The following is a 16,993-nucleotide window of genomic DNA, read 5'->3' as shown; positions in this document are numbered from 1 at the left end:
TAGAAATTACTCTTTGCAGATATTACTGCCACGCACTTGTACAGTGATTTTTATATACAGTAGTTCTTCTGCAAGGATATTTACCTGTTTTCTTATATTAAAGGCCGCAACAATAGCCACCCTTATGTTCAAATAAGAAATCACGTGGTTTAACCAATAAAAATGCCATTTCATGGGAAAACAGAGAGGCAAGGTAGTATGCTAAAATATATTTTTCTTGAATGCGGCCAACTGATTTCTTTGTTATGGTCATATTACAATACTATGTGACCTGAAAAAATGAAAATTGAATCTGAGTGGATATACTAAATTTATGTACATGGATTCTAATAAGAAATCTGTATATAGCAAAATATATTTATTGCTTAGAGAATTAGTAATCAAGTAAACTAGTAAGTATATAACTTATAGAATAACACATTGAGCAAAATCTAAAAGCAGCACCAAAACATCACGACGTTTCTACAATATTTCATGCGAGTCATCTGCATCTCTTGAAGGTTCTTATTTGTTTGGAATTTCATGGAGGACACCACTAATGAATGTACACACGTATTTGTCCATTAGAGATTCCTGCCAATTTTACTAAGTCGTTTTGGCCTGACTCGATCCAATGTAAGCTAAGATGTGAGAGTACAAAGGCCTTCTCTCGACAGATCTAACTTCATACCTCAAGCTATTTAGACCGTCGTATGAATACCGGCCAGTGTTTCGTTCCAATGTTTTATATCTGAAATACAGTAAGGCGTTATCTGGAGGCATTTAGCATTTCTTTAACAATGTCAAAAAAATGTCGTTTAATAGATACCTAAACTATTTTCTTGCTTACGTTGCCTTTTCCAACAAGCACAGATATTCTTTTGGGCGAGTCGCCCAAAAGAATATCTCAAAAGTTCTTTATTATGCTTCCAGGAGGGAGCCATTGCAAATACAAATTGATTTCTTTTTTCTTAATCACCTGTTTTTATTGAGCACCTGTGGAGTATGTTCGATGGTCCTATACCTGGCCACCGTGTGGTGGTATCTCCAGACCCTCATATCAGAGAAGTCGATTCGTCTCCACATATCGTCATCCTCTCCTCCCCAGCCCCAGTAGATATTACTCCAACCGTTTACCAGTTCGATGTGTTCTCTCGCCATAAGACATGCTCCTCCAAAGTACTTGTAATACACCAGTCTGTAAGAAAGAGGCTTTGCTCTTATACTACAGTACCTATAATTTGTATATTATATTTTGAAAACATGAGGCTATATCATCATATTAACTCCTAAACATTAGTGGTGACAGACTTGTAAAATATTTCGACAGTAAATGGTAAAGTTTCTTCATTTATGTGGTAGAAAAAAGGATGTATATAAAACATTAGAATAAGCAATATCATAGACAAATCAGAAGGATTAGCTCAATATAAAAAATGAAAATATCTTATGACCTGTAATTATGGTTAGAAGTAGCAACGGCCAGGTGTCTAGGCTGTTGCGAGCAGTGATACAAGTGTCGGTCATCCTCAGGAAGCATGTCGATGTCATGAAATGCAAAGCAGTCCCACGGTCCCTCTTTCTGCGCCTCCAGAAAACCCACGTTTAGAAGGCGCGCTCGATTGAACAGGTCATCTCCTAAATCAACATAGAACAGTTAAAACTATTTACTAATCATGACGATCAGAACATAAAAATGATTTTTTCTTATATCTTTTATCTTCGGTTTTAATCACTTTTTACAAAGCTCAGTGGCATTGTGGAGGGAAAGTATTAATTACGAAACATCTAATAAAGTAAAAAAAATAATTCTCAGGAAGTAGAAAGGTTCTAAAAGAATTGACAGAAAGCTAAATGAAGCTGAAAAAATTGAGGGATCAAAGCTTCAGTAAATTGTTATTAATCAGCAAAACATCGACAATCATGTAGAACTCCTCATTAAATTTTCTGACAAAGTTTTAAACTTCTGCTTACGACCATGGGTAATGTTGGAGTATTTCGATAAATTTGTATTAGTATTACTCAGGGTTGGCATGGTAGATACCTAACGGCTTGCCCGCCTAGGCCGGGTTTTTTAATCTAAAAATCAAGGCTTTTTTTGGGAAGTTTTTAGCTGTTTTATGCTTAAAATAGCCATTATTATTGTTCTATTGTGTAACTTTTAGTTTGATACATAATTTAAAGTAGAAGAAATATATTTACAACCCTTTTTTTAAATTATGGAAGTTATAATAGAATAGTTTTTAAAAAAGGGTCAGGTTTTTTACTTTTTTAGCTGAATACTGCTATAGCACTGTACATTATTATGGTACTTTTGTGAAAATTTTAGTGTGATACATAGTGAAGAATAGAACGATATACCTAGAAACAGTTTTGTTTTTCTTTTCTTATTACCTTGAGAGAGGGTGTGGCTTTATTGCTGAGTAAATGGATGACAGGTAAAGTAGTGGAATGGAAGGAGATATCATCTAGGTTAATGTGGGTAAGGGTTAGGTTGGATAGGGAATGTTGGGCGTTTATCAGTGCGTATGGGCCAGGTAGTGAGAAAAGTGAAGAAGAGCGGAATGAGTTCTGGAATGAATTAACTAGGTGTGTAGAAGGACTGGGTAGAAGGAATTATGTAGTTGTCATGGGTGATTTAAATGCTAGAGTGGGCGCTGGAGAGGTAGAAGGTGTCATTGGGAAGTATGGCGTACCAGGTGAAAATGAGAATGGTGAGAGACTGGTAGATATGTGTGTTGAGATAAAGATAAAAATAAGTATACTTGGGTAAGAGTGGCAAATGGAAGAGTAGTAGAAAGGGCATTAATGGATTATGTGTTGATAACTAAAAGAATGTTTGGAAGATTAAAAGACGTGCACGTGTTTAGGGGTATGGCTAACGGTATGTCTGATCATTTTTGGTGGAAGGAAAATTAGTTGCAGCAAAATAGTGGGGGAATAGAGTAGGTGGATGTAAAAGGGAGCTAGTGAGGGTTGAAGAGCTAATAAAACCGGGGGTAAAGAGTATATATCAGGAAAGGTTGAAAATGACATAAGACAAAGTGAAAGTAAGAGAAACTGGCAATTTAGAGGGGGAGTGGAAGTTAGTAAAAGAAAATTTTTTGTTGGGATTGCAAGTGATGTGTGTGGCAAGAAGGTTTTTGGAGGCAGCATGAGGAAGGGCAGTGAATGGTGGAATGAAGGAGTGAAGGTAAAAGTGGAAGTGAGGAGAGCACTAGATGAAACGAGAGTAGGAAAAGCGTCTGGTATAGATGGTGTGAGAGCTGAGATGTTGAAGGAAGGGGGGTGTGACTGTACTTGAATGGTTGGTGAGATTGTTTAATGTGTTTTGTGTTGTCAATGGTACCAGTAGATTGGGTTTGTGCATGTATTGTACCACTATATAAGGGTAAAGGAGATGTGCATGAGTGTTGTAATTCAAGAGGTATTAGTTTGTTAAGCGTAGTTGGAAAAGTGTATGGTAGAGTAATGATTAATAGGATCAAGGATAAAACAGAGAATGCAATCTTAGAAATACAAGGTGGTTTTAGAAGAGGTAGGGGTTGTATGAATCAGATTTTTACAGTAAGGCAGATATGCGAAAAATATTTAGCAAAAGGTAAGGAGGTGTATGTTGCGTTTATGGATCTGGAGAAAGCATATGATAGAGTCGATAGGGAAGCAATGTGGAATGTGATGAGGTTATATGGAGTTGCTGGAAGGTTGTTGCAAGCAGTGAAAAGTTTCTACAAAGGTAGTAAAGCATGTGTTAGGATAGGAAATGAAGTGAGTGATTGGTTTCCGGTGAGAGTGGGGCTGAGACAGGGATGTGTGATGTCGCCGTGGCTGTTTAACTTGTATGTGGATGGAGTGGTGAGAGAGGTGAATGCTCGAGTGCTTGGACGAGGATTTAAACTGGTAGACGAGAATGACCATGAATGGGAGGTAAATCAGTTGTTTGCGGATGATACTGTACTGGTTGCAGACACAGAAGAGAAGCTTGGCCAATTACTGACAGAATTTGGAAGAGTGTGTGAGAGAAGGAAGTTGAGAGTTAATGTGGGTAAGAGTAAGGTTATGAGATGTACGAGAAGGGAAGGTGGTGCAAGGTTGAATGTCATGTTGAATGGAGAGTTACTTGAGGAGGTGGATCAGTTTAAGTACTTGGGGTCTGTTGTTGCAGCAAATGATGGACTGGAAGCAGATGTACGTCAGAGAGTGAATGAAGGTTGCAAAGTGTTGGGGGCAGTTAAGGGAGTAGTAAAAAATAGAGGGTTGGGCATGAAGGTAAAGAGAGTTCTATATGAGAAAGTGATTGTACCAACTGTGATGTATGGATCGGAGTTGTGGGGAATGAAAGTGATGGAGAGACAGAAATTGAATGTGTTTGAGATGAAGTGCCTAAGGAGTATGGCTGGTGTATCTCGAGTAGATAGGGTTAGGAACAAAGTGGTGAGAGTGAGAACGGGTGTAAGAAATGAGTTAGCAGCTAGAGTGGATATGAATGTGTTGAGGTGGTTTGGCCATGTTGAGAGACTGGAAAATGGCTGTCTGCTAAAGAAGATGATGAATGCAAGAGTTGATGGGAGAAGTACAAGAGGAAGGCCAAGGTTTGGGTGGATGGATGGGGTGAAGGAAGCTCTGGGTGATAGGAGGATTGATGTGAGAGAGGCAAGAGAGAATGCTAGAAATAGGAATGAATGGCGAGCGATTGTGACGCAGTTCCGGTAGGCCCTGCTGCTGCCTCCGATGCCTTAGATGACCGCGGAGGTAGCAGCAATAGGGGATTCAGCATTATGAAGCTTCTTCTGTGGTGGATAACGGGGGAGGGTGGGCTGTGGCACCCTAGCAGTACCAGCTGAACTCAGTTGAGTCCCTTAATAGGCTGGGAGGAATGTAGAGAGTAGAGGTCCCCTTTTTGTTTTTGTTTCATTTGTTGATGTTGGCTACCCCCCAAAATTGGGGGAAGTGCCTTGGTATATGTATGTATGTATGTATTACCTTGATGTATGCCAATCAGGACATTTTCCTCAACTTCAGTATTTCATGTTGTAGCATGTTGTAATTAGGATTATTGTATTCTTCAATCTAAGATCACATGTCCCAGAATTTACAAGTTATCAATAATAAGACAGTCAGCCCTCCTTATTAGCCTGGTTAGGTAACGGAGACAGGTGAGAAACCGCGAATGCTTGCTGTCCTCAGGGTGAGTTAACTCCTAACCTACCAACTCGCTCCCCCTTGCCTACGAGCGGTCGACTAACATCTTAAGTATTGCCTAATATTGTTTTTGATTTCTGTCATAATATAAGTATTATATTAATGAATGAACACATTCAGTAAGTGTACAGTATATGTAAACATGTGTACTTTGTACATTGTAAGACTAAGTACACAACATGAGTCATTACCACACTTATACCTACATGTGGTGTTTTCGACAGGTCAACTCGCACCAGGGAAACTCGCCGTACTTATAGCCTTTATCTATATTACTATTATCTATATTACTATTGTAAAGTATGATATTTTGTATACAATATTGTACAGTAGTAAATATAATAATAACATTGCAGTATTACATAATGAATATAGTATTACAATAAAAATTTTAATAAAAAGTATCCGTACAGCACCACTAACCATTTACATACGAAGTTACATGGTAAGTTTGAAGCATGATGCAACTCTTTGAGCCGTTGACTGTTTGGTGCATGTGGTAGCATAATGTACAGTACATATCACGTTTTATACTAAAATCACTATAAGCACACTGGATATGTACAGATTTTTACATTACTTTTACATCTCAATGTGATACTACACAAAAAAAGACCAAAGCAAGAGATGCACACACGAGGAGCAACAATGTAAGGCTGAGGCCTTGTGAACGAGAGATGGGGCCTGGGGGTATTTTGCTGTGTGGAGATGGAAACGTTACAAAGTATGCTGGGTGCTAAGGAGCGCGGTCAGTTTGAAATGTTTGGGTCATAAGAGTCCTTATCGCAAAACCGCAAATATGTGATTTTTTTTTATTTAAAAGGCTATATGGTTCACTGTATCGCGAATAATCAAAATGACGAGAAAGAACCCGCGAATAGGGAGGACTGGCTGTCTATAACAGGTCAACGCAATGAATGTTCCAATAATAGCAAATAAAAACAGCCCTAGTTGACTGTAATGAACTAAATAAAAACTCATGGAACTTAGAGAAGGAATGCATTTCTAGCTAAATAAGTTTTATCATGTACATTAGGTATTTGGCCCTGTGGTTTCTCTTTACTGTTTCCCAAACTTTCCATAGAAGGCCTAAGCTAAAGAACTCCTAATCACCATATATACCTGGTTCTGATCTAACTTAACCCTTAAAATAGGGGACTGCAACATTGGTACAGACTGGACTCAAAATCGGTCTTTTTGGAAAGGACCTTTTACTTAGTAGGAGACTTGCATGGCTGTTCAACTAATTCTTATATTTTTCTCTCAATTTTTTTCAAGGATTATAAATAGATAGCTGAAATAGAAATGAAACTGAGGACATAGAAATATTACTTTATCTTAATAGCAAAGGTAAAGAACCAATAAGGAAAGAGAACGTTTTTTTTTTTCCATAAAACCTGCTTTTTCCCAAATAAAATCCGGCTAAAAAAAAACCGCTTGAACTGGTATTTTTTTCTAAAACAAAACCGGTTTTGTTTTTTCCATCCCAGTTATTACTAGATTATAACAAAACCACTCGATGAAAGTAGCATAGTTTACAACACCTTCGAAAAAAATAGGAGTATCAATCTTATCTAGGAATAACTATCAATGAGGTAGGCCTCTATTACCATCTGTTAAAACCACTGTGCCAGAATTAGTGCATTAACCCTTTCTTGTGCGTTCTGTATTAAAAAGAAAAAAAAAAAGATATTACATCTTATTACAATCTCTGAAAGTCTTTCCTGAAGTAAGTCAGAGGTTTTTTACTTCCGAGTCTCAACACGAGAATACACTAGACATCTACACAAATTAAAAAAGGGCCATTTCACTGTGTTCCGAAAGTTTGTGCATTGTTCTTATTATTTGTAATACAGTACAACCGTCCATACAAAATTATTGTTATATTTCAACAATTTTGCAATTATAACGTACATAATGTACATTTCTTGTCTGAACTCTTGTTTCCCGAGTGTTAATAAAAGTAAGCAAAATATATCAATAAAAGGTAAAAATCCCCGTGTCTTGAACCGGGTACACACACGTGTGCAAGTAGAACATAACGCAACATGTTCTTGTAACAAAAAACGCCAGTGTAGACGGAGAATCGAGTTCGTGCATCGTGCACAGCGTGCACGTTGTTGCGATACGCGATCATTCCCACCAACTGTCGGTAAATGCCCGTTGCATCAAAGGGATGTTGCGAACGCCATTCGAAATGTGTGGACGGAGCTAGAGTTGCACGACTCGTATCAACTGGCTCAACTTGATGATACCAAGAAGATAGAAGAACCAGAATTATTTTGTCTGATCCCCTCTCATCACCTTTATCGATATATGTAACGAGATTAAGAACTGATATCTTTTGAGAGAGAGAGAGAGAGAGAGAGAGAGAGAGAGAGAGAGAGAGAGAGAGAGAGAGATCTACCTATCACTTCTTCTACTGTCCATCTGAAATGAGCTGAAGAACATTGAATATCACTTTTCTATATATGGACATAAGATGTTATGAGATGCCTACAATATTTGCTTAACATTAACTTGTACTGTGTATATTTTGGCATGAATGAATGGTCCTCAATGTTCTGACATTAGTTGATGGTCATATAACCACTTGCTGTTACCAAAGAACACTTGAAAAAATACATACGAGAGTAAAGAGTTGTTTTTATTACAATACAAGAATCGAGTTTTGATCAACTTTCACTATCAAGCCCCTTTATCTTTTAAGCCTATTATTTTTGACGGAGAATATCAGGTCTCCTGTAGATATTCTTATTAATTGATATCAATAGATTTTATTGATATCTAGATTACAAGAGACGATGCAGCTTATTCTGTATTACATGATTACAAACCGGAGAGAGAGAGAGAGAGAGAGAGAGAGAGAGAGAGAGAGAGAGAGAGTTACCTTACTGAAATTTATCGTTTAGGAATGGTGATGATAATTTTGCATTACTTTGACATTTTATACAAAAAACTTGTTTCATGAAAATCTTTCTGAAGTATTTATTCGGGGTAAATATAGAAATTATCAGCTTTTATTCACTTAACCTCAATATTAATAGCTCAATGAGAGTTTATAAAAGATTGCAAGCCTTTCCTTCTATGACTATTCAGTAAAACATTATTATTTTTTTTCTTGACAAATATAGAACACATTTCTTTTAAAAGAATGATATATTTCATGCTATCCTAAGGAAAATATTTGTATCTCTCCCTCAAACTTAAAATTTCTGTCATATCCTAAATTTTGGAACCATATGTCAGCGAGTAATTCTCGACCACTCTATATTTTTGACTGCCATCATCTTTCATTTCTCTTCATCTTTGGGAAGTAATATACTGTATATAAATGTATGCGGCATCTGCGACACGTTGGTCCTCATTGAGTCGTCGGTAAACAACACCGACAGACTGATAGTCTGATCGGTGATCGCAGTGGAACGCAATGGAGTTCCATCCCTGACGCGTGACAGTTGCGGTCTCAATATTTAGCTAATATTAGAAATAATCTCTTGCGATGAGGATTAGGAAATATGTCTTAAGAGCTACAAAGGATTTCATTGATATTATTTGTAATAGTTGCATTTATTTATATTATTATTATAATGTTATCGATATTGGTCAGAATATATCTTGCGTAAGTAAATAAAGGCCATTTCTAATGAATCTACTACAGTGCATCAAAATGGAATGCGGTGTCATTTTATCTGGTGCGGGGGAAAAACTAATGCGATACAGGAAATCTAGAAGCGTCCAGAATGAATAGACTTATGCATAAGTGGAAGTTGGAACTGAAGTTACGTCACTAAAAAAACCCGCGATTCAAAAATTGTTAGATCTTAGTAAATGGGAGTTTCTTTAGGAAAGGATTTTCTTTACGTGTTTACTTTAAAGGCTATTTTCCTGGTCCTATCACACTGGGGAACCCTACTTACTACAGGACCTACAAGATCTGTTTGCCGTATACATTCTTAGATATTTTGAGTACAGTAGGCACCAAAACTGATGCAACAAATTGCAAAATTCGTCGTAGGTACTTCGTTAGAAACTCTCGTGGGATTGCCATTTAGTATATTCTATTCCAATTATTGGCATCCTCGTTATCTGATAATAAGTATCGGTGATTAACTGTAGAGTCAGAGAAGGTAGTTCTTCAGCGAATAGTCATTATTAATTCAATAAATGTTTAAAAAAAAGGAAAAAAAAAAGAAATGCCCATAGAAACATCTACGGCGACTCTTTATGTGTTGAGTTCAACATTGAATGATAGCAGGAAAGACTACATAATATAAGCATTGGCCTAATGTAATTTGTAAATCAACTTTCTACTTTCATAGCGTTACATCTAAAGTTATTATGATTTCTTTTGATAAAATACAAAGAAGTTTAGCATCTGAAAATGAAATATAAATAACACACGAGTTGGTGTAGAAAGAAAAAATCGAAATCCAAGTTATATGCGCTAAACGCATTGGCTACATAGATAAGCCTATTTCAATAATAAAGGAAATTTTCCCGATTGTTATTAAAAATGGAGTTGTTTGGATATCTACATAGTTGTAAGCAGGATTTTCAATTAATTGGTTTTCACTATCATGAGGTTTATAAGTACGTGCTTGGTTTACCACAAAATCTCATCCGGTTTAGCAAAAAAACGTTAAAAACTATCGTCGTTGAGTTTTACTCTCTCTTATCAGTATTTCTTAGGAATAATCATTTTCTGTAGGAAATACTAAAGATGTGTTAACATAACTTGGTGATCTCTTCTAAGTCTATCACTTTGAGAAGACATTGCTATATGAATTGCTTTTTCTTGCAATTTACAAAAAAAGCAATCAAGATTTTATTGTAAGTTAAATAAGGAAACATATATTTCATAATCTAACAAAATATACATGTTTATACACACTATATATATATATATATATATACAGTATATATATATATATATATATATATATATATATATATATATGTATATATATATATATATACATATATATATATACACACACACACACACACACATATATATATATATATATATATATATATATATATATATATATATATATATTCAAGGGCAGTGCTGATCCAGTCGTTAGTCATAATGGCCCATAGGTTCTCGATGGGATCGTTCGTTCGTTCATTCTATAATGCCTTGCTCTAGGAGCAAGACCCGGGTTCTTGCGTTGGCAGCCCATAAGGATGATAAAAAGAAATGTAACAAGGTTAGATTAGGAAAGTGATTGATATATAAAGTGAATTTAAGACAAATGGGGGGGGGTATTGACTTGAAATTGTATTGAACTTTAGATCAACTCAGTTGCTCTCGACCAGAACAGGGCTGGAACGTGTCTATAGGTTGAAAGGAATCAGTAGGGCTACTCCTTTTTAGGTCCATGAAAATGAAAAATTACGTAGTAAGAGGGAAACCGTTTATAGCAGAGTCCCATGGGAGTTGAAGATCACGGGAAGGAGAAAAAGTTTAGATGGAGGCAGAATGGAAGGGAAAAATAATGTCCCAAGTAAAAGCTTAAAAGTTAGAGGGAGTGATAGTATTAGCTAAGTGAGAGAAAGAGCTAATTACAAAAGAAGTGAATAAGAGTAGGAGAGTTTAATAGTAACGAATGTTCAGAGTGGTAATCATATGAATCACTAACAAAATTAGGATATGGGGGTAAGGGAGAGTATCAGTAACGAGAACACATAAGGTTATAAAGATCAGGAGCGGAGTGTAGAAGACACAAAACATGCGGACGTTAAAGGAAAAAAAACGACATCGAAAACAACAGGAATAAGAGAAGAGAGCCAATCAGAGATAAGATGGATTTAAGAGTGCAGATGGCAAAGAAGTAAGATTAAGAATCTAGGTAGTGACAAAGCTTGGTTGGGTGGACAGACAGAGAGAGGTGTAGGAGCTTGGTTAGGTGGACAGATTTAAGGATGAGGAGCGGAGTGTAGAAGATACGAAACATGCTGACGTCAAAGGAAAAAAAGGCATTAAAAACAACAGGAATGGGAGAAAAGAGCCAATCAGAGAAAAGATGGATTTAAGAGTGCGGACGGCAAAGAATTGAGACTAAGAATCTAAATAGTGACGAAGCTTGGTTGGGTGGACAGAGAGAGAGAGGTTTAGGAGCGGCAGTAATGAAAATAAGAAGCTAGGTGGGAGAACTAATCACGAGACATGAAAGGAAAATCAGACGGCGAGAGCAATGAGAGTGAGGGGAAGGAGACAATCAGGAAAATAGAGATGTTTAAGGGTGTGGACGACATAGGAGTGAAGGATACGACAAGATAGAGTCATCGGAGCGATGTAGAGGAAAAGTCAGTTAGAAGATATCCAATCAAAATTCAGGGTTTATGAGCGAGAATCTAGAGGTGAATGAGAGGGAATATAGGCAGAGGAAGGCAAGCAAAAGAGAAAATAGGGAAGTGGAGGGACGAAAATATAGGACAATTTACGCCAATATAGATATACTGTATTAACGTAAGCAAGGTGAACAGGGAATGTCTAAAAGAAGGAATGAATGTGGATAGATAAGAGGATAGGATGGGAAAGTGTAGGGGATAATCTGGAAGAAAGTGATGGATCATATAAAGTGAAAATACTGTGAAAGTGATATGATAATATTGTGAAAGTATGTAAAAATGCAATTGTGAAAATTAGAGTAGGCAAAAAGAGTTGGATAACCAAGGAGTAAGTGTATAGAATAAGAGCAGCGCGCATTCCGTGCAACACACTGTCTACACATTATTTGGCACTAAGAAAATTTAGCCCAGACAAAGCATGGTGGGGGACATGGCACAGAAGAGAATATAGGAGTGAGACAATGATTAAGAATCATCAGAAGGATGAAAGAAAAAAGGGCCAAGCAGCACATTGTCTTTCGTCAACAGAAAGAGCTTTAAATCCAGAGATTTCCAGGGAAAGGGGCATGGTCAGGAATAAGGTATTTGCAAAGGTAGAGTTTTTTATTAGGAATGGTAAGGGTTTCATATTGCTTAATAGTTAGGTGAATTTAAGGATCAGTGAGGTAGGAGGGAAGGTCAGATTTAGGGCATTTTACAAGTTTGGATAAATCAGGGAGGGAGGGGGATTCAGAGGAACAATGAATCGAGGGTGTAGGAGAGGGAGGAGAGTGCCTTTTGAAGCGATTCTATACATGATGGGGGCCACGACAGTTTGGACAACAAGGTGTGATGTTTGCACCTGTCTTGAAGTGAGCAAGGTAGCCCTTGGTGTTATGTGCTTGTGCACAAAGGCCACAGGTGTAGGTGGAGCCTAAGCATTGGTTTATGTGATGTCCATAGCGATTACATCTCAAACATCTGAGGGGCAGAGGGGTGAAATCTTTAATGAAGAATTTACCCAAGATTCCAAGGTAAGGTTGGCAGGTGGTTGTCTTTTATAAACACATATAACTTTAAAAGACCTGTCCATTTTTCGTAATGCATCAGTCAGCCTGGATGATGTTTGGCTGATTCTTGATGACGTCAAGAGGTAGTTGTAGGTGAAACCCACAAATGATGATAATCCTAGAGCAAAGAGCGGGGTACAGTATCTGAAATCCTTTCATTTTCTTCAGGTTTTGAAAGCTTGTCTCATCCTCATTTTATCAATACTTTTAAAACTTTTATATTATGTTTAGTTTCTCTGTGTACTTGATGCTTTGTATTATCCTTAACATGGATATTAATACCCAAAGTATAAATTGGAAATAAAGAATTATTATTATTATTATTATTATTGTTATTAGTATGACCTAGCTGGTGATTCATAGGTTAGGTAGGTAATGTTACGTTTGTGTCGTGATATGATTATAAATACTGTGCTTGGCAAGAACCGTGGGCGTTTCGCGAAGTTCAAGACGGAAAACTTTTGGGTATTACGTGATGTGGATTGCGAGGTCAGAGGGGCCGGGTTGAAGAGGTGTCGACGAGTACGAGTCCACATTGACTAATCGTTGATGCCCCATAGCAACCAGGAGGTGGATATGTGTGAGAAAATCTGCACCAAGTAGAGGCAATGTTACATTGGCAACGAAGAATTTCCATTGGTATTTGGTGCTCCCGAACGATAGTGTGAGTGTCTCACACTCGTGGGAGGGGATCTCAGATCTGTTGACAGCTACCAGGCGGACATCCGCAGGCTTAGGATGACCATATTGTGTCCTGTAGAATGACTTTGGTAGAAGTGAAAAGCAAGCACCAGTTTTTACCAAAAATGCACACCTGTACCTACATCATGTAAAAAAGAAAAGATTAGTGACAAGGGAGGTCACTGCCACAAGCAATGGCCTACTTTCACGTTTTTTTTTTTTTGGGGGGGGGGGCCACTGACAGCCATTTGCACATTTCTTTACAGCAGCCCTGAATCTGGAGTGGTAGTAGCAGAACTGCAGCTGATGGACATCAGTAAGTGGCTGGAGAGGTCGTTGGTTGTGGCGTGGGCGAGGGGTGGCTTTGTAACTGGTCCGGTGTGTCAAGGAATGGAAATCTATGCCTTACTGTATTCACATCAACTTTGGTCAGTGTTGAGTAGTTGTCCTCTTCGACAGGAGTGGAGGCATTGATGGAGGTCTTGAAGGTGGTGAAGTGGCTGTCCATAAGGTCGTCAACTTTGGTCATCAGATCCTTCATGGGCAAGGTATCAATATCATGGATGGCGCCTTGGACAGGTTTGGGCAGTCGTCATACCTAAAGGGCATGAAATAGGTTTCCATTCCGAGGCAAGCCATCTGCTACAAGTTGCGAACGAGCAATACTAATCATTTCCCCAAGGGTGAGCAAAGCCTTTCGATCCCCAAATAGCTGTTAAGAGAGCTAAAATAGCTTGGCTAAACGAGTGGCTGGTGATTGTGAGTACTGCTCCAAGAGGTCATTTTTGAGGGTCATACGCTACAGGGGCGTCTCCTTAGTCGCAAAGTCAGTCGCAGATTTCTGGGGAAGTTTTGTCAAGGATTGCTACGAGGACATAGTATGCTTTGCTTCTTGAGCGAGTTGTTCCCTTGGTGCGGAACTGAACTTCTGCACACTGGAACCAAGAGAACACTTCTCTGATGGCAAAGTGTGGCAGTTTCAACGATGCAGCGTGAATCGCAGAGTCAGGATCGGTGGGTGGCATCATGACAAGGGTAGGGCTTAGCTGTGGGCGAAAAAAGGCAGTGAAGAATTGATAACTACGACGGTCACCAATGTGCGAGGTGGTTGTTGATAGGGAGGCGAGGTGAATGCAAGTAACCTTTATTCAACAGATAACGAGTTCCAAGCAAAACTGTCAAAAAAACTTAAACAAACCAATCCATGCAAAAGCAAGCTTAAACAGATTTTGCTATCAGTACGGGAAAGAGGGAAAGATAAAAAAGGGCGAAAACGTTTCAGTGTACAAGCGTGTATGAAACACTTGCGGTACACATTACACACTGTCGCATGCTACGTGTTGCCCTGTGCTGAACTGGTTATAAGACACTTGGCCTGTGCGACAATGTAGCATGCCCCATGCTGCCAAATGTTTCCTCAGTGGAATCCCGCCTTAACAATTATGAGTGAAATTGAATTCATGTTTGGCCGTTGAAATTTATGTTTCAGTATGGTATTGATATTTCTTTGTGTTGAACTGTTCTTAAGGAATTGTTAAAGTGTTATTAATTGTTTAAGCCTACTGCAATATTTTGCTATAATTAATTTAACGGCATGAAATGTTAAGAAATCTGGATAATCATTATGTTATCGCTGCATAGACTCAGTTGATCTAACCAGGATCAACTGGATCTAACTACTCAAGTGCATGAACTTTATTGTAACGTGCTGTTACGAAATTATGTGTAACTAAAGCATTTAATAGTAACTAATTGCATAATTTGGACCCCTTCTCTGTCCGTAGCAGCACATAAGCATATTTTGATTTTCTTTCATGAAAAACTACTTTTTCTAACGATTTAGCAAAGTCGAGTGTGGATTCAGATGTGAATTATGTGATCATGTAATCTGTTCATTTAAACACAATTTGATGCTGCTTTATAAGTACCAAGTGATAAATTTGTAAGAATTGTATATTCCATCTATATTTGTAATAAAATGCTATTTTTATAGAACATCCGTATTATTAAATCTTTCGACTTTTGTTCGTATAGCATACCCTGTTAACACCTAGAGTCTGGGCACTATTACTCCCATAACTATTTAAGATACAGACTTAAAAGAACTCTAAGTTATAGTATTTCAGATAATTTATTTTCATGACTGACTTTCTGAACTTGTAAAACAGAAACACTAACAAATATGGAGTCCAAACAGTTGACTTAAAGTTTGTAATGTTATACGATTAATAAGTCAGAAAATTATTGAGACTGGTCAAATCTTAGGTTATAATGGGGGCAAGTTAAGAGACTATAAAAGAGAGAGAGAGAGAGAGAGAGAGAGAGAGAGAGAGAGAGAGAGAGAACATTACAATACGAGAGAAATGAGAGAGAAAAAAAAGAAGCAAGAAACGATGGGGCAGCTGAAAGAGACTTTAAAAGGTTGTACAGGTAGCTGGAATTGGGAACTCAGAAGACAGAAACAGACGTCTGGAACGCAGGTGTCTGTAATTAGAGTATATCTCCCCAAGCTTCCAGTTTTTAATGAAAAGAGTGACGACATACACGCTTATCTACAACAATTTAAGCAACAGCTGCAGAATTGAAAGCTGAGGTATGGCGCATAGGCTTAGCATCGTTACTTCAGGGAAAAAGTACTAAGCATTATCATCAATTGACATCAGACGAAGCAGCAGAAGCAGATTTTGACTGCGTTAAATGCTTCGTTGAAAGGATTTGAATGCGCATCAGCAGGATTCCAAAGTAAGTTGAGACCGCTCATCAATTTACCGCCAATAGGAAAAAATTGTTTAAACGTTGGTTGAAAATGGAAGAGTGTGGAGTTGCGGTAGGTTTTCTAAAATATTTATTGCTTCGTGAACAATTTTATACTGCTTTTAACCATCTATTAAGAGTGTTCTTGAAAGAGAAAAAACTTAAATCTTTTAAGTTTTTTTTTTCGTATAACTCTGTTACCACATTGTCTGATCGCTACTATTTCTTAAAACTGTTTAAGTCGTAGACTTATAAGAAGTTTTTTTTTTTAACTTTTATTTAACTTATAAGAAGTTAGAACATTTCAGTTACTGTAATTGATTTTCATGATTGACTTTCTGAACTTGTAAAAAAACTAAAAATTTTGTAAAATCCTATAGATAGAAGGGAGAGAAAATAAAGTTTATCGAGAATTGTATGGTGCAAATAAAAAAAATTATTTCGTGTACAACATTTATATATATATATATATATATATATATAGATATAGATATATATATATATATATATATATTTTTTTTTTTCTTCACAGGAACCCAAAGACTACTTTTTATCCCAATAACCTTCAATACTGCGTTGTGAGATTTCTTTTTTATTTATTGCTATAAATTCAACATACTGTTATATATTAACCATATTTCGATGAATTGACCATATTAGGATAGATTAAAGTATTGCAATAGATTAATCAAAATGGAATAAAGCAAAAATATTATGATAAATTAAAACAACTCGTCTTCAAAATTACATCAAAATGTGCATCATGGTTTGGAAAAAAATTAACTACAAATAAAAATATATTTATTATAATTTTCTTAATTATAGAATCATATATAATATAGATGCCTTATTTCTCACGTTTTGAAATGCAAAAGTTGGCAGAGGATACCGTAATGAGAGACTCGAACAAATCAGTGGAAAAGAGAGGAATTCGAAAATCCTAATTTTTATTCTAAAGGAAATTTATT

General features: G+C 37.1%; 1 protein-coding gene across 1 annotated transcript in view; it reads right to left on the bottom strand.

Moving 5' to 3' along the window:
• Positions 1–235: 235 nt before the first annotated feature.
• LOC137644916 (beta-1,4-galactosyltransferase 4-like) overlaps positions 236–16,993 on the bottom strand; it is a 64,934-nt gene continuing 48,176 nt past the window's right edge. The window contains exons 5-7 of the mRNA XM_068377791.1: positions 1,434–1,617; positions 959–1,177; positions 236–730 (exon numbers count right to left, since the gene is read on the bottom strand). Of these exons, the coding sequence (XP_068233892.1) occupies positions 586–730; positions 959–1,177; positions 1,434–1,617 (548 nt within the window). The 3' untranslated portion in view covers positions 236–585. The remainder of the gene's footprint in view (positions 731–958; positions 1,178–1,433; positions 1,618–16,993) is intronic.

This window comes from Palaemon carinicauda, chromosome 8 (genome assembly GCF_036898095.1).
Source record: "Palaemon carinicauda isolate YSFRI2023 chromosome 8, ASM3689809v2, whole genome shotgun sequence".
In the NCBI taxonomy this organism is placed as follows: Eukaryota; Metazoa; Arthropoda; class Malacostraca; order Decapoda; family Palaemonidae; genus Palaemon; species Palaemon carinicauda.
Note: the sequence above shows the minus strand (reverse complement) of the source record. Positions and strands in the feature narration are given on the sequence as shown.